We start from the raw sequence: 18,792 nt of genomic DNA, 5'->3' as shown, positions 1-18,792 counted from the left end.
TAATGTTTTGAAGTTTATGTTTACCTGCATTTTTATATATTCACATCCATAGTGTTATACATGATGATGATGATGATGATGATGATAAGAAGAAATAGGTTAGTTCACCCAAAAATGAAAAGTCTGTCATTAATTAATCACCTTCAAGTTGTTCTAAACCCGCAAGACCTTCGTTCATCTTCAGAACACAAATTATGATATTTTAGATAAAATCCGAGAGCTTTCTGACCCTGCATAGACAGAAACGCAACTACCATGTTCAAGGCCAACAAGGGTCCTAAGGACAGTTATCAAATCACCCATGGAAACCCATCAGTGGTTCAGCCTTAATTTTATGAAGCTATGATGTACTTTTTGTATGCAAAGACAACAAAATTAAGTTCTATCCAGGTCAGTCTCAGCCACCATTCACGCGAGTACCATGTAACATGCGTGTGCATTCCTCTGCTTGTAAACAAGGTGCATCATGAATGTGCAGTGGAGATTCATACAGAAGAGAAAAATTGTTGAATAAAGTCGTTATTTTTCTTTTCATTATGCACAAAAATTATTCTAGGAGCTTTATAATTATGGTTGAATCACTGATGTCACATGGACAATTTTAACGATGTCCTTACTGCCTTTGAGCCTTGATCGTGGTAATAACCTTGCTTTCTATGGAGGGCCAGAAAGCTCTCGGATTTCATAAAAAATCTTCATTTGTGTACTGAAGATGAACGAAGGTCTTACAGGTTTGGAACGACATGATGGTGAGTAATTAATAACAGAATTAATAGTTCTAAGAAAACCTTAAAGTGTGTTTATAAACCTTATAGTTTCAGGGCTTAAAGTTCTCAGGCAACGTGCCAGATTTCCGGCGTGCAGCGTTTAATCCTACATAAAAAATAATAAACCAAACTAACATTAGTAGCCAGTCAGAATGTTTTGCTTTTATAAACATGAGATGCGCATAATAGTATTCAATTGCAGAGTCGCAGCCTTGATGAATGGAGAAGTGCGACAAAAAGCTCTGAGGCGAAATGGTGAAATATATCCATCTAGAGTGTATTTACATAGAAAAGCTCATTATAAAGCAGCGAAGCTTTGTAAACAGCTCAGAGTAATCATGTCATCTCCATAAGAATGACATGATTGCCAAAACATATTTACCAGGATTTCTGAAAAGGTCCTGTTCACACATGATCTATTAAAGGTGCTGTAGGGAACTTTTGTAAAAAAATATTTTTTTACATATTTATTAAACCTGTCGTTATGTCCTGACAGTAGAATATGAAACAGATAATCTGTGAAAAAAATCAAGCTCCTCTGGTTCCTCCCACTGGTCCTATTGCCATTTGCAGAAACTCCATCACTCCCTGTAAAAAACAACCAATCAGAGCTGCGGTCCGTAACTTTGTTTGTGTTCAAAATGTAGAAGAATCTATATAATAAGCGAGTACACCATGAATCCATTTTCCAAACCGTGTTTTTGGCTTGTCCTGAATCACTAGGGTGCACCTATAATAAGTGTTTATATTCGGACTATTTTAGATTGCTTCGGGGGTACCGCGGCGGAGTAACCCAGTACCTTTGTGATTCTTCATAGACATAAACAGAGAGAAGTAGTTCCGGCTACGACGTTCTTCCGCAAGATGCAAGCAGTTCTGTTTATTAACTGCTAGAGCGTCAAAATTTTCCAAGTGTATGATACAGCTTTCATTCTGCAGGTCAATCATATATTCATAACAAAGAAAATCAGTTTGAATAAAGAAAGCAATAACTTTGCCACAGTATCCTTTCAAATTTTTACGTTGTCACAGTCATTGCATGTTTTGCATGTGCTGCCCCGCCCTGTCCCCGGAAAAAAGTTCAGGCTCAGGATTTTTTTTGCTTTGACCCCTGTAGTTGTTTTGCATAGTCATTCGTTTATTTATTAAATATATATATTTTAAAAGCTTGACATTGTTATTGATTTATTTTATATTTATTTGTGTTTATAAAATTAAAATTTATTTTGGAATAATATTATATGAATTAGATTCATTTAAAAAAACTGTCAAATCAAAGTCATGTGGTGACCCAAATGCTGAATAAAAACAGGAAATGATTTCATAGAGATTACCCCCTGGAGAATGTGAGGAAGTCTCTTAAAATATCAAATAATTTGACCTTTTTATGATAGCACCATGTTAGTTCAGACTGTACAGTGTGACTCTCCAAAACATAATGATATCGATGAATTAGTCATTTATGATGTTTGTAAAATTAAAAATTAATTAGTTTAAATTCAGATATGTACACACACATGTTATCAACGTGTAAGAAAAATATATCATTATTTTTTTTTGTGTCGGTTACATGCCATATGACATTTTAGAGACATTACATTTTAAACTTTTACAGATAATGATAAACCATATGAAACCAACTGAAGAAAACAACTTGGCACATATGTTCATGCACCTCGACTTACCAGTCATTATCTCTACCCATATCATATCTCTGCAGCAGTAGCAATGCAGACCTGAGCAGCACCCCCCATTTTACGAGAGAGAGAGAGCGCGTGCCTTGCGAGCAAGATGGGGTTCGGCCGGGACCTGCGCAACTCGCACGAGGGTCTGGTGAAGCTGCAGGACTGGGAGCTGAAGCTGCTGGAGACAGTGAAGCGCTTCATGACCCTGCGGGTGAAGAGCGACAAGGAATATGCATCGCTCCTGCTCAACATCAGTCAGCAGGTGGACAAGCATGACAACAACACTCAGATCCACTACGTCAGTACGGTCTCCAAGGTAACGGCCCACAGCTGCATTTTGGGTCGGCAGGTGGAGCTGATGTTTTATTTATATGTGCAGAACCTAGTCATTCTGCAACCTGCTCTCTCAGTTTTTGTCTCGCCTTATCAACCTCTGTTCATCTCTTTGTTTGTTTCTCACCCTCACTCACCCACATTTCTTATCCTATCATTTTGTATCTTGGTATTTGGTTTTTGTTATCAGTCGTGGACCAACATGGTTCAGCAGACAGAGCAGTTGAGCAAGATTATGAAGTGCCACGCGGAGGACCTCAACTCAGGGCCTCTCCACCGCCTCACAATGATGATCAAAGACAAGCAGCAGGTGAAGAAGAGTTACCAAAGCCTCCACCAGCAGATCGAGTCTGAGATGCACAAGGTGAGCCTTTATATAGATTCAGAGAACATCAGTGGCCCAGTTTACACCTGGTATTAAGATGTGCTTGACGACATTAAATACAGGTCTAAATTAGGGCTGCTCCGATCACGATCGGCCGATCGTTTTGCGCATCTCTTTAGTAAAGCCGGTTCTCTAATCAGCGGTAAATTCCATCAGGTGCGTGATTTCAGATAGAGCAGCTGTTACTACACGGAGCCATTGTTAACTGAGAAGATGCGCAAATCCACTTCATTTTCAGCGTTTATTTGCGCAACTTCTCAGTTAACAACGGCTCTGTTTAGTAACAGCTGCTCTATGTGAAATCGCGCGCCTGATGGAATTTACCGCTGATTAGAGAACCGGCTTTACTGACGAGATGCGCATTAACGATCGGCCGATCGTGATCGGAGCAGCCCTAGTCTAAATGGAATAGGAATCATTTTGAGCTTGTCCACTTTCCACCATTTCCATAAGTAATGAAACTGCTTTTGTAGGGTAGACACTCATGTAGTTGAATGTATTTGAAAAATCGCTGGCTATATTTGCCACCCTCTGGCCAAACGTGATCGGTATGGGACGTGTTTTGATGAAGCACAGCAAAACAATCAATTCCTACTTGGTTATGTTTTTCGAAAACACAGATTATGATTACAATTATTTATTAGCCTATTCACGTTCTTTCCATTTGCTTCTGTTCTCACTCACTCGTAAGCAGAGAAATGACTTCATTTATTCAATCATATTTGTGCATTGCACTCAGTGATATCGTGAAAGTGGTGTAGTGTGTGACGGAATCCGAACACGTGTTCACATTTAAAACTCGTGTGAAGCACAGGTGTTTGTCTCTGCTGACCACTTGTGATTGGATCACTGAAAATGCATCATAATAACCAGGTTTAAACGGGACCAGTGTGATGGATCGGTTTTGACTTGGCTTCTGTCCTTCATAGGTAACTAAAAACGATCTTGAGAAGTTGAAATGCACCTACAGGCAGTTAACTAAGGAAGCTGTTTTAGCAAGAGACAAATACAAGGAGGCTGTTGTAAAAGGTGAGCTTTTTATTCATTCTCTGCTCTTTCTTTCAAATAATGAATATTAGATTTGTTGTGATGTCCGATTGACAACAAAATGACTGTTACGAATCAATTATTTTTCTTGAGTCAAATAAATGAAAAAGTTTTAGGCTTAAAAGTTAAAATCAGGGTCGGTTCAATATCAACATTCAGTGACAGGAAGTAAGTGTGCTGAGGTCTGATAAATGGCAAAGCTCAGTGTCCTTAAAGTGATAGTTCACTCAAAAATTAAACTTCTGTCATTAATTACTCGCCCCCATGTTGTTCCAAACCTGTTCATCTTCGTAACACAAATGAAGATTCCGAGAGCTCTCTGACCCTCCCATAGACAGCAAGGATCCTTACACGACCAAGGCACAGAAACATTGCAAGAACATCATTAAAATAATCCATGCGACTTCAGTGGTTCAGTAGTCATTTTACGAATCTATGAGAATACTTTTTGTGCACAAAGAAAACAAAAACAACGACTCCTCATAAATTAGTCTCTTCTGCTTCACCCTATATTGCTATTTTTGAAAGTATCACGTGCGTAAATAATGTATGCTGTTCCGCGTCAGCAGCACTGTATTTAGATATGCTGTTTATGATTTGATCTGAACATAAAAAACATATTCATACATTGCATACATTGTTCACTCCAAAATGGCGCCAGGGTGATGCGACGGAGACACGTTTCTGAATAAGTCGTTATTTTTGTTTTGTTTGTGCACAAAAAGTATTCTCGTAGATCTGTAAAATGACTACTGAACCACTGAAGTCACATGGATTATTTTAACGATGTCCTGGCTAGACATGTACCGTATTCGTTAATGCGGTAATGAATTTGCACAATATTGGTATCGTGGGCATTTCTAAATACCATGAACAATTATATATAGCCAAGCCAATTATTCAGAATTTGGCTTGAACCCACCAACCCTAGTGTTAGGAGTTAAACATTTAACCCAACTGTTGGTTGATAACAACCCAATCACTGAGTTTGTCTATATTTAACCCTGCATTTTTTTTAGAGCGTTATAGAATCATGAATAATTTATTGAATTATATTTGTTCAAAATGAACAGGGGACCGTTACTGTACTGTGCACTGTAGGTTTCTAATGTGCACTCTAGTTGTCTTATTCTGCTTGCCATTTACCTACCTTCATGTCAGTTCAAAACAAAAAAATCTAGGTTTTCCAAGTTTACATCTTTATTTTATTTTAGCTTATTTTAATGCTCGCATCTTTTTAAATCATCTCGGCAGTTTGCTAAGGTCTTTTAGTGCCCCCTCTGGTTCAGGGGTTCAAACTGGTGTTGAGCATTTAAAAACCAATATCACTTGGCCGTTATTTACAACTACATGTATAACAAAGTCGCGTTTCTAAAAGGCTTTCACAGAACCAGCAGGTGTTCAGAGGACTCTACCTTTTATCTCACTGGTTTCTCCTGCAGGCAAAGAGACTGAAAAAGCCCGTGAGCGATACGACAAGGCCACAACGAAGCTGCATAACCTGCACAACCAGTATGTGCTAGCGGTGAAAAGCGCACAGCTGCATCAGGAGCACTATCATGAGACTGCACTGCCTCTGCTGCTGGACTCACTGCAGAAGATGCAGGAGGAGATGATCAATGCACTGTGAGTGGTCCAGATTCCACTTAATGATAATGTTTAGTTGTCAGGATAGTTTTTTCAGTGAACTACGGCTATGTGTAGTATATGGCGCATCATGCAGGTGATTTACTACTAATCACAGAACTGGCTTTACTGACAAGATGCGCATGACAAATGCCATTTAATTGCACAGCCCGAATTATAATATGTTTTAAAATGCAGTTAACTTATGTGATGGTAAAGCTAAATTTTCAGCAGCCATTACTCCAGTCTTCAGTGTCACATGATACTTTATTAATCATTTTAATATGCTGAATTAACAATTGCTTAATATTATAAATGTTTTTAGGATTTTTTGAGTAATAATGTTTATATATATATATGTGTGTGTGTGTGTGTGTGTGTGTTTTTACTTATATATATATATATATATATATATATATATATATATATATTAGTATTATTATTTTTTAGATCATTATGAATGTATTTATCAGTTTAATGTGCCCTTCCTTACTGAATTATTCATAAAAAAATAAATATGAACAGTTGACCAGTTTATAAAAACAGTAGTTAATGTAAATATTGTGGAATTTAGTAAGTATACAATTTAAGCCCATAATAGTTATATCTGTTCTATATGTACAAATAGGTTTTTAGGCATTGAGAGGAGAATACAGCTTCCTCTTGACCTGGGGAGGGCAGTGTAGTCTTTGGATTGTACGGTGTCTGGGTGTTGTGAATGCTTTGGACCGCCATGTATAATAAAATCTTTTCTTGTAGACCTTGTGCAACCAGTGCAGCTGCACTAAAAACCTTACTGCATAATGTAGCCCCAATCCAATATCTCAGAGCTGTCCGAGGATTAGCGGAGAACAGAAGTCTCTTTGGGGTTTTTCTTTTCTTAAGCTGTTTTTTAATCACAGAGTTTGCGCTAATCTGAAGTGGAGGTTAATCCACACAAAGGAAACATTTGCAAGAGCCTTCTGGGATTGATTTAGAATGCACCACTGTATTATATATGACCATTCAGTGTGGGTCAAACAACCATGCAGAAGTTTCTTCGATGTTGGACATAAAGTCAGAGTGAAGTTATATATTCAGAACTACTGATTAGCTGAACTGTCAGTTCATTTAAAAATTGATCAGTAATAGATTTACATAATCAGCAAAATAATAGTGTTGTTCAAAACCTTTCTCTTAAAGGGATAGTTCACCCGAAATTGAAAATGATGTCATTAATAACTCACCCTCATGTCGTTCCAAACCCGTAAAACCTCAGTTTATCTTCGGAACACAGTTTGAGATATTTTAGATTTAGTCCGAGAGCTCTCAGTCCCTCTATTGAAGCTGTGTGTACGGTCTACTGTCCATGTCCAGAAAGGTAAGAAAAACATCATCAAAGTAGTCCATGTGACATCAGAGGGTCAGTTAGAATTTTTTTGAAGCATCTAAAATACATTTTGTTCCAAAAATAGCAAAAACTATAACTTTATTCAGCATTTTCTTCCCTTCTGTGTCTGTTGTCTACTTTGGACTATTTTGATGATGTTTTTCTTACCTTTCTGGACATGGACAGTAGGCCGTGCATACATTTTAACTGGAGGGACTGAGAGCTCTCGGACTAAATCTAAAATATCTTAAACTGTGTTCCGAAGATAAACAGAGGTCTTACGGGTTTGGAACAACATAAATTTAGAGTCATTAATGACATAATTTTTAATGACATTTTTCGGTGAACTAACCCTTTCAGTATGAGCTCAATAAGCACCACTGATGTTAATAATAATACAAGTAAATTAACGCCTGTCAGTGACATTGTACATTCATAAATGGATACAAATAATTATTTTAATTTTCTTTTTTTTTATTCTAGTAAGGGGATTCTGGAGGAGTACAGTGAAATCACCAGCCTGTTAACAGATGAAATAGTGAAGGTCCACAAAGAAATACACACTTCCATCGACCAAATCGATCCACTGTCAGAGTATGACAACTTCATCGACATTAATAAGTAAGACGCTTGTGAATAAAAATGCTAATTGATTAGAATGTATTATAGGTATGATTAATTTTATTAATGTCTTTTTATTTTTAGATAGTAATGTAAATAGTATGTTTTTACTATTTAAACTATTCAGATGTAAATGTAAAGTGTCTTTTCAATAAATTTTTCAACAGATCACCAGAAGCCAAAGAACCAATTGTAGAATTTGATGCAACGCTATTAGAAGAAACGGAGAATCTTCAAGCAAATGAGATTCTGTGGAATAATTTGACAGCAGACAGTTTACAAGCAATGTGAGTTGCTCATTTCTCAGTCGGTGTCACTTAGGATCTGGGTATTAGATGCAAGATCTGCATGAATGCTACAATCCTTATGTTTGGTAATAATGCTTGATAGCATTAGTTAACGCTACTGAGTTTTAGCCTTTTCCGCAGTCTCCATATTCAGGAATCAGAGTTATTTTTTTTTATGCTACCAGTCGTGAGTAGACCAGATATTGTAGATAACAGTAAAGATGTGTGTTTGGCTGATCTCAGGCTGAAGTCCACCTCAGAGGAGCTGCTCCAAACCCAGGAGAGTCTTCACAGCAAAGAGGACCTCATGCAGGACCTGGAGAACAAACTCGAGGATTCTACCAGATCCTTTGAGAAGAAATCAGAGTGAGAGAATGAACGTCCTTCGACCCTTTCACAGAATACATTAAATCAGGGTGTTGTCTCTGAACCAGTGGTTCTCAACTGAGGAGGCCACAAGATAACAACCGATTCAATAAAAACAAATCTCACTTTATAAGCAGAAACAAATTAAAAAGCTGAAAATACAGATAGAAATATCAGCCGTTATGTTCACAATGCTTGTTTACTAATGTTAGTTTACATTAGTTGTGTGTTTAATTCAGGAGTTCTACAATGTCAAGCAGCAGGGTCTTTTTTTCCACTGAAACCATTATTTGAGTGAATTTCCATTCATGGTCCTTCCTTCTCCGTGTTAGCTGAAAGAGTGAATGCAGTAGTGACGTGTGGAGAACTCAAGTGTTTCCATAGAGATTCATTAGGTTGAGCAGGCCGATCCGTGTTGACCTCAGCACCTCTGTGAAGATGAAAGGGCTCGGACTGATGGAGCTCAGTGAACTGTGCTGTTGTGCTGGTTAGATGAGGATTTGTCCAGCTTCAGCACATTCTTTAAGGTCTGCTGGGTAATCCAGTGCAAGAGATGCTGATATAATCACCTCTGCAAATGGGCGGCAGTGCTGCTCAGCTCTACACCTGAACTTCCAATGTAGCCAACTAAACTCTGCGCTGATGTATGCAGTCATTTGTCAAAGAAGGCTTTGTTAAAATAAATGTAAATGCTTAAAATTGATTTTTTTTAAAAACTTCGCTAATTTGCATGCATGCATTAAATAGATTTTTGGTATGTTTTGTGGTCTCATTGGTTGCATTTCAGATTACTGTAGATTACAGAAATAACCCTGACAGTTCTTCTGCCTCTGACGTAACGTTAAGAAAAAATAAACCTTAAAAAGAGATTAAAAGCAAGTGTTCATTCATTGTGGATTGAACTGCGTGATCTCTCTCTTTTTTTCAGTGTGGTGTTGTTCCTCAGTCAGAAGCAGTCTTTGGAGGAGTTGAGACAGACGGTCCAGCTGCTGCGCTGTTCAGAGGCCAAACTAATGGCACACAGACAACTACTAGAACAGAAGATGCAAGAGAACGAGGGCAAAGAACCACCGCCTGTCGTCAATTATGAAGAGGACGCCCGCTCAGTCAACTCAATGGTAAGGCAGTTCCTAGAGAACTGCATCCCAAATCACACACTATCGTTTTTTATAGAGTAAAAACGATCAAATCATAGACTGTTGAAAATAGTATGCCAAAGGTGACCAGATGCTGTACTATTTCCTGTAGGTTTTTGACTTGACTCTGTCTTGACATATTCCTGAAGAGGAGTTTGAGACGATTCTCTGTTGACTTTTCACTTGCAACTGCCACGGCGGTCTTTAAATCTATACACCTATAATTTAAAGGGGTCATATCATAAGTTGCAATATAATGATTGGTCATTTTTTTGCTCTTGGCTTTCATAAAGTGCTGAGGACAAAAGTGGGCATTGCAAAAATGAGAAATATCAGTCATCAAGCCCGATACTGTGCCTGTGTCTTTGTAGTGATTAAAATGTCCTGGTACTGAAAACTGGTACCACACAGCATGTGTACAGTGTTTATTTACCGTTTATCTGTGTATTTATCCATTTTTTAATACTCTTTATGCTTAATGAATGTACTGCTAAAGGTAGTCATTGAAAAATACATTATATTTCAGGATAAAAGCAAAGACAAGGTATCGAGGTTTGACACCCTCAGACACTCCATCGCTGGAATCATCCGCTCGCCCAAGTCTGTGCTGGGCTCTTCATCAGTAAGTCTCATATCCGATTCTCCTGCTTTTTCTATCATCACCTCTGCATTTCTATCTGTCCTGTCATGTTCTCTACCTTGACCTCCTTGTGTTTTTTCCTCTTCAGTTTTTCGATGTGATACCCACAAGTGAGAAACCGCTGGGCGAGCAAGAGTGGTATCACGGCGCCATTCCCAGGACAGAGGCCCAGGAGCTGCTGAAGCAGCAGGGAGACTTCTTGGTGCGCGAGAGCCACGGCAAACCTGGAGAATATGTGCTGTCTGTGTTCTCAGACGGACAGCGCAGACATTTCATCATTCAGTTTGCTGATGTGAGTACACACTCAATGTCATTATTCATCCAAAGACGGAATATTTTTAGATTCAAAAATGAGTGAAGAAGGAATCATAATGTAACACATTTATACCATGGTCTGTCTAAATCCTTGATTCTGATTGGCTGGTATGCATTGAAACCGTTTAATTCACCGGTAGTTCCAATTCAGTTTAATCACTGTTGTTGCTTTAATTGACGCACAAACACACAAATCACTCACACACAGAGATCAGTGATCACGCGGTGCACACAGAAACATTTAGGATTTTATTTTGTTTATTGTATATAATTTCATAAGCTCACTGCTAAGTGTATATATTTGATTTTACAAGCTCACTATACTGTCTGATTTAACCAGCCTCTTCTTGTTTGCAGAATCAGTACAGATTTGAAGGCACTGGCTTCCCCACAATCCCACAGCTCATAGAGCATCATTACACAACTAAGCAAGTCATCACCAAGAAATCTGGGGTCGTGCTCCTGAACCCTGTCATAAAGGTGAAGCATTGTTTCTCTTTCCATCTTATCAAGCTGTTCTGCTCTCAGTACAGTCATTTAATATCTTCACTTCTAAAGCTATAACTATATTTCCAATATGCAGCCATAAAATTCCTTATTACAGAAATTGGGACAGTGCATTGCTCATTTTCCCCTAACGTGTGCAGCTACATTGAACATTAGATTGATGTTGTGCAGTGCACTTCTCAAATCAACCTGTCTTGCTCATGTGTGTGTGTGTGTGTGTGTGTGTGTTGAGTTCTGCTTGGCTACAGAAAAAGACTGTAATGGTTTAGAAAATATCAGTTTGAACTCCTTTCTTGATGGGGGTCTACACTGGCTGGATTCCCCCAGGAAGCGTGTGTCTATGTGTGCATCCGTCAGGTCGGATGATTACCTGCCGTGCTGTTCCTCTGATGGGTTTTTGATGGTGGGGTAAAGCACCTCATCCCAGCATGTTGACTGAAATCATAATAGTGGTGATGTTTCTGCTGCAGCATGCGAAAAACACTGTCAGACCCTGTGAATGCTGGGATGCATTCGGACTGTGTAAAACTGCACATTTAATTGACATAAAATCCCAAAATGTTTTTTGCTAACACTTTACTTAAAGCCTTTATGTAATGCATTATAAAGAGATATTCTAACATCCCTTAATAATGCATTACTTAAAGGCTAATTAATCTAATTTAGAGGGTAAAATACATTATAATTATTCATAATTTGTAATACATTATATCGTGTCATAAATAACTATAACTGAATTACCAATTCATTGTATGCATTTTAAAGTTGTATAATGTGTTAACTTTGATTTATAATTATTCATGAGATTGTACAATGCATTATAAGGTGCTATATAATTATAGGTTATTAGAGGAACATTATAAAAACTAAGAAAACTAAGAAAAGCAATATATAATAGCATAATAATCATAATGTTGTTGTTATTCATGTTTGCAGTAATTTTATTGCTAATAACATTTGACTTGACTTTGTTCCAAATAAGTGAACTCTTATGAGTTTATGTTCAGTGTGAATGCAAAGAGAAGAGGGTTCATTTTTAAGATTCTTTAAAAAACAAAACAAACAAAAAGAAAAGTGTAAAGACCCTTAAAGAGTAACTGGTAGCAGAGAATAGACCAAGTATGATTTGGTTTGGAGCCATTTATGTTTAGTTTGTTTCCCTTGATATGTTTGCAGCAGCAGCTGCTTGATAAATGTTTATTTTATAGCCATTAATATGTTCGTTTTGGTCAATTTGGGCAGCTTTAGTTGAGAGACAAAGTCTGAAATGACTGCTTTAGAACTAATGTAAGCTGTGTCTAAAACTCTGAAAATACAGTTTTAAATCAGATTCTGCTGCTTGTTTTGTTGTGCTCAGTTTGGGATCATATTGAGTGAAGTGCATTATTGTCCTGGTTAATGTCACTCGTCTTCAAGATGTTTACAATAATGACTTTTTAATTGATGCCATTATCAGTGTTGTATTAAATGTCTTTAGTGCTACTGTAAATGCACTGAGATTTTAGAAAGTGATTTTTTTTTTTTATCCAGTGTTTTAATAGTCTGAACCTCTTTGAACCCTCAAACATAGACCACAGTCTTACATATGCAGTTAGTGCCAGTTAAAAAAGCTGGGGTCAAATTTCAATTAAACACAGTGAAAGAAAATCACAGAAAAATGCATGCATTTAGAAGTAATTGTTTTTATGGCTTTTAAGGAATATTCTGGAAAATCGTCCTGCTGCGCCGTTAGAAATGAAATGGACTTTGTACATATAGCCAACGTTATTGCTGTTCTCATTATGGTGTAAATTTTTTCAAATACAATTGTACATAATGTAAATCAAATAAAAGTAGTTTTCACACACACACACACGCACAAAAAATGTTTGTCGAGATATTCCATAGATATCCCATAATGTCTCTGTCTAAGCGAGTGCTTTTGGAGAATGAGCTGATAATTGCATCATTATCATTCATCAGAGCAGCAGCACAGTGACTGACCCACAGGACACTCAGCGTCTCTCTTCTGTTCGTCTCTGCACGAGTCATTAGTTCATTAATGAACAAGTGTCAGAAAGATCATTTGCTCTTTTTGTTTGTTTGCTCAGGATAAGAAATGGATTCTCAATCATGAGGACGTCAATCTGGGAGAACTCCTCGGGAAAGTAAGTCCATATCCATTGTGCTTGTTTAGGAATGTTTAGAGTACCTCCTTGTTGTGTTTTTAATTGTTTTTTTTATTTATAAATTAATAGTTTTATTCAGCAAGGATGCTTAAAATTTATCATAAATGTTGAAAGTGACACTAAAGACATTTAAAATGTTACAAAAGGTCTCTATTTGAAATAAATGCTGTTCTTTTGGACATTATATTCATCAAAGAATCCTGAAAGAAAAATAAAATTTAAAGAAGAATCACGTTTCAGCAAAAATATTAAGAAAATAAAACCTGTTATCAGCATGGATGCTAATTAGAAATGTTAATTCAGCAGCAGTTCTGAATTTTTAAATGTATTTAAATAGAAAACGGTTTTATTTGTTGTAATAATATTTCACAATATTACTATATTTTTGTTTTGATAAAATAAATGCAGCCTCAGTGAGTGTAAGAGACTTAATTTAAAAACATAAAAGAAAATCTTGCCAACCCCAAACATTTCAACACTAGTTTATACTCTGAATAAATAGCATGATAATAACTTATTATGTGTCATAATTTGCATGGGAAGAAAAAGTGACTAGTTGGTTTAAATATGACAAAAAACACAAAAATGTGTCATTTTTTTGGACAATTAGCCATCTATCACGACCCATTGCTGTATGTCCAGAAAGCCATTTTAAGGTGTTTCTTTTTGGTGTTTTTATTTCAAATAATAAAATTAGACACTTAAGAAATGCTTTTGGACACATTTTGTTTCAGGGAAATTTTGGTGAGGTTTTCAGAGGAACGCTGCGAGATAAAACCCTGGTGGCCGTGAAAACTTGTAAGGAAGATCTACCACAAGACCTCAAGATAAAGTTCCTCTCAGAAGCCAGGTGAACCCACATTCACCACTTTATGCTTTACGTCACACTTGCTCTTTATCTCATATCTCATATTCCAACATCAAGAAATAATGTTCGCCTCATTCATATTCTCCTAAAAATGAGTGATGAAATAATGTGGTCATGTCCATATTCATTTATGCTTAACTCCACCTCTAGGATCCTGAAGCAGTACGATCACCCCAACATTGTGAAGTTAATAGGCGTCTGTACCCAACGGCAGCCCATTTACATAGTAATGGAGCTCGTACCAGGTCAGTAAACTGGATCTTTGCTTCAGCCATTAGCTGCCGAAACCCTTCCTCGTTAAAAGTGTCATCAATTAGTTTGGGGATGTTGGTGTCTCTCTTGTAATTTATTGCATATCTGTAGCTCATTTATTTTGCCATTTTTCAACAGGCGGGGACTTTTTATCATTCTTAAGAAAGAAAAAAGAGGACCTCAAGACAAAGCAACTGGTAAAGTTTGCATTAGACGCTGCTGCTGGAATGGCATACCTGGAGCTAAAGAACTGTATACACAGGTGAGAAAAACTGAAATGTTTCAGGCATAGAAGTGAAACAGACATTTTAAACATGTCAGATTAAAATCAGAAGAAAAACAAAAGTAATATATAATTTGTATAAAAAACATCCTATTATAGGACATTATTTTTATGATACTATTTTCATGACCATTGGCCACAATGTCCTCCTGTTTGTCTTTACTGTAATCTTGATGTAATATTTTATGTTTTCTTGTAGTCTAAATTTAAATAGGACTACTTTATGCAATATATGTTAACATTTCAATGCATTACAGTAAAAAACTACTATAATACAATTAGGGATACACCGATATATTCAGATTAATGGCCGATAAAAGCAATTATGTGCACTATTAGCCATCTGATGGCAGCTGATGATCAGGGCTCATATTTTCTGTCAATCAGAAGGCAGCAGAAAAGTGTGTCAGACAGCAACTTGTGTGATGAAAATGTTTCTTGTGTTATATTTAGGGCTGTCCAGTTAAAGTGATAATAATAATAATAATGTCTTACAGCACCATTAACGCGGGTTCTGTTTGACACTATAATACAATATATAATATAATCAATCCAGGGCTGCCAGATCCATGATTTTCAGTTTCTAAAATATTATTTGTAAAACACCTCCAGTCTAATTTTCACAACGAGCTTTGTGCTTGGCTATTTCTGATGAGAAACAAAGTCTCAGCTTTCAAATCCTGTACATTTTATCACAATAATCAAACAATAAATTCAATTTTGATGGACTTAAATATGGTGTGACCGACTGTCTAAAAATATATATCCAAATTAAAGGGTGACACAGGAGTGGATTTTCAAATATGTCCCGTCCCACTCCCGCAAAAAAAAATCCTGTACCGTTCCAATCTCACGGAAAAACTGTGGGAAAATCCCATCCCGTTTCAATCCCCGAAAAATGACTCCTGTTCCCGCGCACTCCTGGGTTTTATTTTATTTTTTGGCCGGAATCTGTCAAAGTAAAATATACACTTCAGTAAAATAAAAATGTAAAAAAAATGTTTTGTTATTTTAATGAACTGAAAGCCATCTTAATGTGCATTGAAAACACATTACATTTCATGTAAATCATCCATGGTAACCCACACGTTTTCTTTATTTATTTTTTATTTGAATGTAGACATTTCACTCTCTATAGATTTATTATCATACACAGTTTCAAAGTTTCTCGCTCAAGTTCACGTCTAGACGGCAGAAACTTTATCTTGTTTGCTTTAATTATTTTACAGAAGCACATCATTTCGTTGTTATTCTGAGTGAACACAAATAAACGTATAAGGATTCAAAAGATTGATTACTTTTATCTGTATGACCAAAAATGATGGAGTATTTTAAGAACAATTTCCCCTCCGCGCTCCGAGTATTTAATAATCACTCCGCTCCGCGTTCAGTGATACCAGAAACACCGCTCCACCCTCGCTCCATGGCTAAAGTATTTCAGTACTTTTGTATTTCAATGTTATGTTCATAACGTCCTCTACAAATTTTTTATTTGTGATGAAAATAACAGTAGGCTACGTTTTCATCAGTTATTTTATCTACAGATCAATGCATTTCTTACATATTTCTGCTCATTCAAAATCAGATACTGATGAAGTAGCACTGTAAGATTACTTCTTTAAAAATGCATTATGTGCTGAATCTGTTTAAATCATACTTTAACCCGAAGATATTCATTTAAAGGAACTGACAAACTCTTTGAGAACTAGCCTTTAACTTCCCGCTCGGTTACTGCCGTCATTATAACCTTCTGATCAGAGAGATCCAGTTGTACTCGTGATGGAGCGGGTGAGAACCACGATGCTCCGACTTTTAAAAAATCTGCTCCTCGCTCCAGTCAGAATCACACTGCTCCACTCATATACTCTGATCAGGTGTATGTGATGCTCAGAAAAAGCACAGGTCAGAGCAGCGCGCGAATGAAACATTTAAAAGCACATGTAAATGAGAGAGTTCATGAGGGAATCCCGAAAAAATTTCAGCCTCTAATCCAAATGAAGCACCTAAAAATTATGTCTGGAAACACAGTTCTCAATATGACGGGATTGCACAACCTTTTTGAATATTTAATCCATGGTATTACATTTCATATTATTTATTCCTTTTTCGTCCAGTAGCATAATTGTCAACATGTTAGAAAAGACAACATATTAGAAAAAGAAAATAAATCCAAAGTATTGGGCTGTGGGTGATTTTGTGTTGGTTTGAGGTTATATGAGATTGTGCTGTCTTTGTGATTTACCGTACTTTCCGGACTATAAGTTTTACTTTAATAGTTTGGCTGGTCCTGCGACTTATAGTCAGGTGCGACTTATTTATCAAAATTAATTTGACATGAACCGAGAGAAATGAACTAAGAGAAATTAACCAAAAGAAAACATTACATTACAGCCGAGAGAGGGCGCTCTATGCTGCTCACTGCTCCTGTAGTCTACACTGAACACATAGAGCGCCCTCTCTCGGCTGTAGACGGTAATGTTTTCTCTTGGTTCTTGGTTCTAAATAAATGCGACTTATAGTCCAGTGCGACTTATATGTTTTTTTCCTCATCATGACGTATTTTTGGACTGATGCGACTTATACTCAGGTGCTACTTATAGTATTCTGAAAAATATGGTAGTTCTTCATAGAAAAATTTTACAAAAAATTATCCTAAAAGAGACATAAAACTGTCTTTTCATTTTCAGTGAACAGCAACATATTTAATTATGTCTGGCAACTTGACAAATATGTTTTTAAAATGAATAGGCGATTTAAACTTAAATTAATATTTGATCATATTTAAGAAGTATTTCTATTTCTATAACTGAAACAGGCCTACTTTTTTCTTGCTTCTCTCTGGTGGAGATTATTAAACTGTGAAATAGGCTTTGGTGCATTGTGCTGTTTGAGGCCAGAGTTGGCTGGCTGAATACATGTCGCACAGAAATAAGCTCTGGTCGCTTACACTGCCACGGCTCCATCAGCACCCCGCTAAAACCCATTTACTATCAGACATGATCATGTTAGGGGGTGGCGGCGGTTTGAGCACCTTTTGTCAGCTTCTTCGCTCCCCCCTACTGTCTTTCCCCATCTCATGTCAGCAAAGCAATTTTTGGGATGTGACAGCCTAATATGCTTGTATGGCTGAGGATGTCTGCTCAGCATAACTGCCAGAGAGGCACAGCGCTGGTTGTAGACTAGAATCTTAAATCACTGGTTGGGGATGAAAGAGTTTAGATATACTGTAATCATCTTCCTTATATAAGAGAGAGACCTCAAGAATATGACGATCGACTTTTCTAGACTTAGAAAAAAAAATAGATAAGGGACTGCTTTAATAAAGGGATACTCCATCCCCAAAATGAAAATGTTGTCATTAATAACTAACCCTCATGTCGTTCCAAACCCATAAAAGCTTTGTTCGTCTTCGGAACACAATTTAAGATATTTTGGATGAAAACCTGTATGATGTGGCCTTCTCCTTCTTGCAACAAATCTTACTTGCTGCATTGGTGATGTCACGTGCATACACGCATGACAACGATTAGGAAAACTGATAGAGATGACTGAATTTTTCAATCCAATCCAATCCAAGCCAGTTTGTGATTGTGTCAAAAAAGTAACTAGAAACTCGCCAGTATTTTGTATGGTAACTAATATTATTACTTAAATTTGAGTTACCAGGTAAAGTAATATTTTTACTGTAATGTGTTGATACTGCCCAACACTGCTTATAACAAACCTATAAATGAAACAAGCGTGAAACTATTGTGCACTATTGTAGATTAAAAAATAAAAATAATAATTATATATATATATATATATATATATATATATATATATATATATATATATATATATATATATATATATATATATATATATATTAGTGACGTACCTATCATTTTGCACAAGAAATTCATTCATAGGGATATGGATTGGTCATATGGATTACAGTCATAAACTGTGAATAAATGATTATAAAAATCAAAAACTTTTTAATTGAGCTTGTCCAAAATCTAATTTGTGATGTAACAATATGTCAACAGGTTACAAACTGATCTAGTCCCAGAAAGTTCATGGCTGCATAACACTTTTATTTTCATCTCATAGTAGTTGTAGAACAGTAAGACATGAGAACAGTTGGATATTTTT

At 36.6% G+C, this 18,792-nt stretch overlaps 1 protein-coding gene across 5 annotated transcripts in view; it reads left to right on the top strand.

Moving 5' to 3' along the window:
* Nucleotides 1-18,792, top strand: part of fer (fer (fps/fes related) tyrosine kinase) — a 30,109-nt gene that overhangs the window by 5,654 nt on the left and 5,663 nt on the right. For all 5 annotated transcript variants that reach the window (XM_052557483.1, XM_052557484.1, XM_052557487.1 and 2 more), the window contains 15 exons: nt 2,488-2,768; nt 2,976-3,149; nt 4,100-4,199; nt 5,660-5,843; nt 7,696-7,833; nt 8,001-8,120; nt 8,364-8,486; nt 9,415-9,604; nt 10,149-10,244; nt 10,351-10,554; nt 10,935-11,057; nt 13,175-13,231; nt 13,987-14,102; nt 14,271-14,365; nt 14,511-14,634. In XM_052557483.1, the coding sequence (XP_052413443.1) occupies nt 2,559-2,768; nt 2,976-3,149; nt 4,100-4,199; nt 5,660-5,843; nt 7,696-7,833; nt 8,001-8,120; nt 8,364-8,486; nt 9,415-9,604; nt 10,149-10,244; nt 10,351-10,554; nt 10,935-11,057; nt 13,175-13,231; nt 13,987-14,102; nt 14,271-14,365; nt 14,511-14,634 (2,054 nt within the window). In that variant the 5' untranslated portion in view covers nt 2,488-2,558. The remainder of the gene's footprint in view (nt 1-2,487; nt 2,769-2,975; nt 3,150-4,099; nt 4,200-5,659; nt 5,844-7,695; nt 7,834-8,000; nt 8,121-8,363; nt 8,487-9,414; nt 9,605-10,148; nt 10,245-10,350; nt 10,555-10,934; nt 11,058-13,174; nt 13,232-13,986; nt 14,103-14,270; nt 14,366-14,510; nt 14,635-18,792) is intronic.

Source organism: Carassius gibelio, chromosome B5, assembly GCF_023724105.1.
Source record: "Carassius gibelio isolate Cgi1373 ecotype wild population from Czech Republic chromosome B5, carGib1.2-hapl.c, whole genome shotgun sequence".
Lineage (NCBI taxonomy): Eukaryota > Metazoa > Chordata > Actinopteri > Cypriniformes > Cyprinidae > Carassius > Carassius gibelio.
Note: the sequence above shows the minus strand (reverse complement) of the source record. Positions and strands in the feature narration are given on the sequence as shown.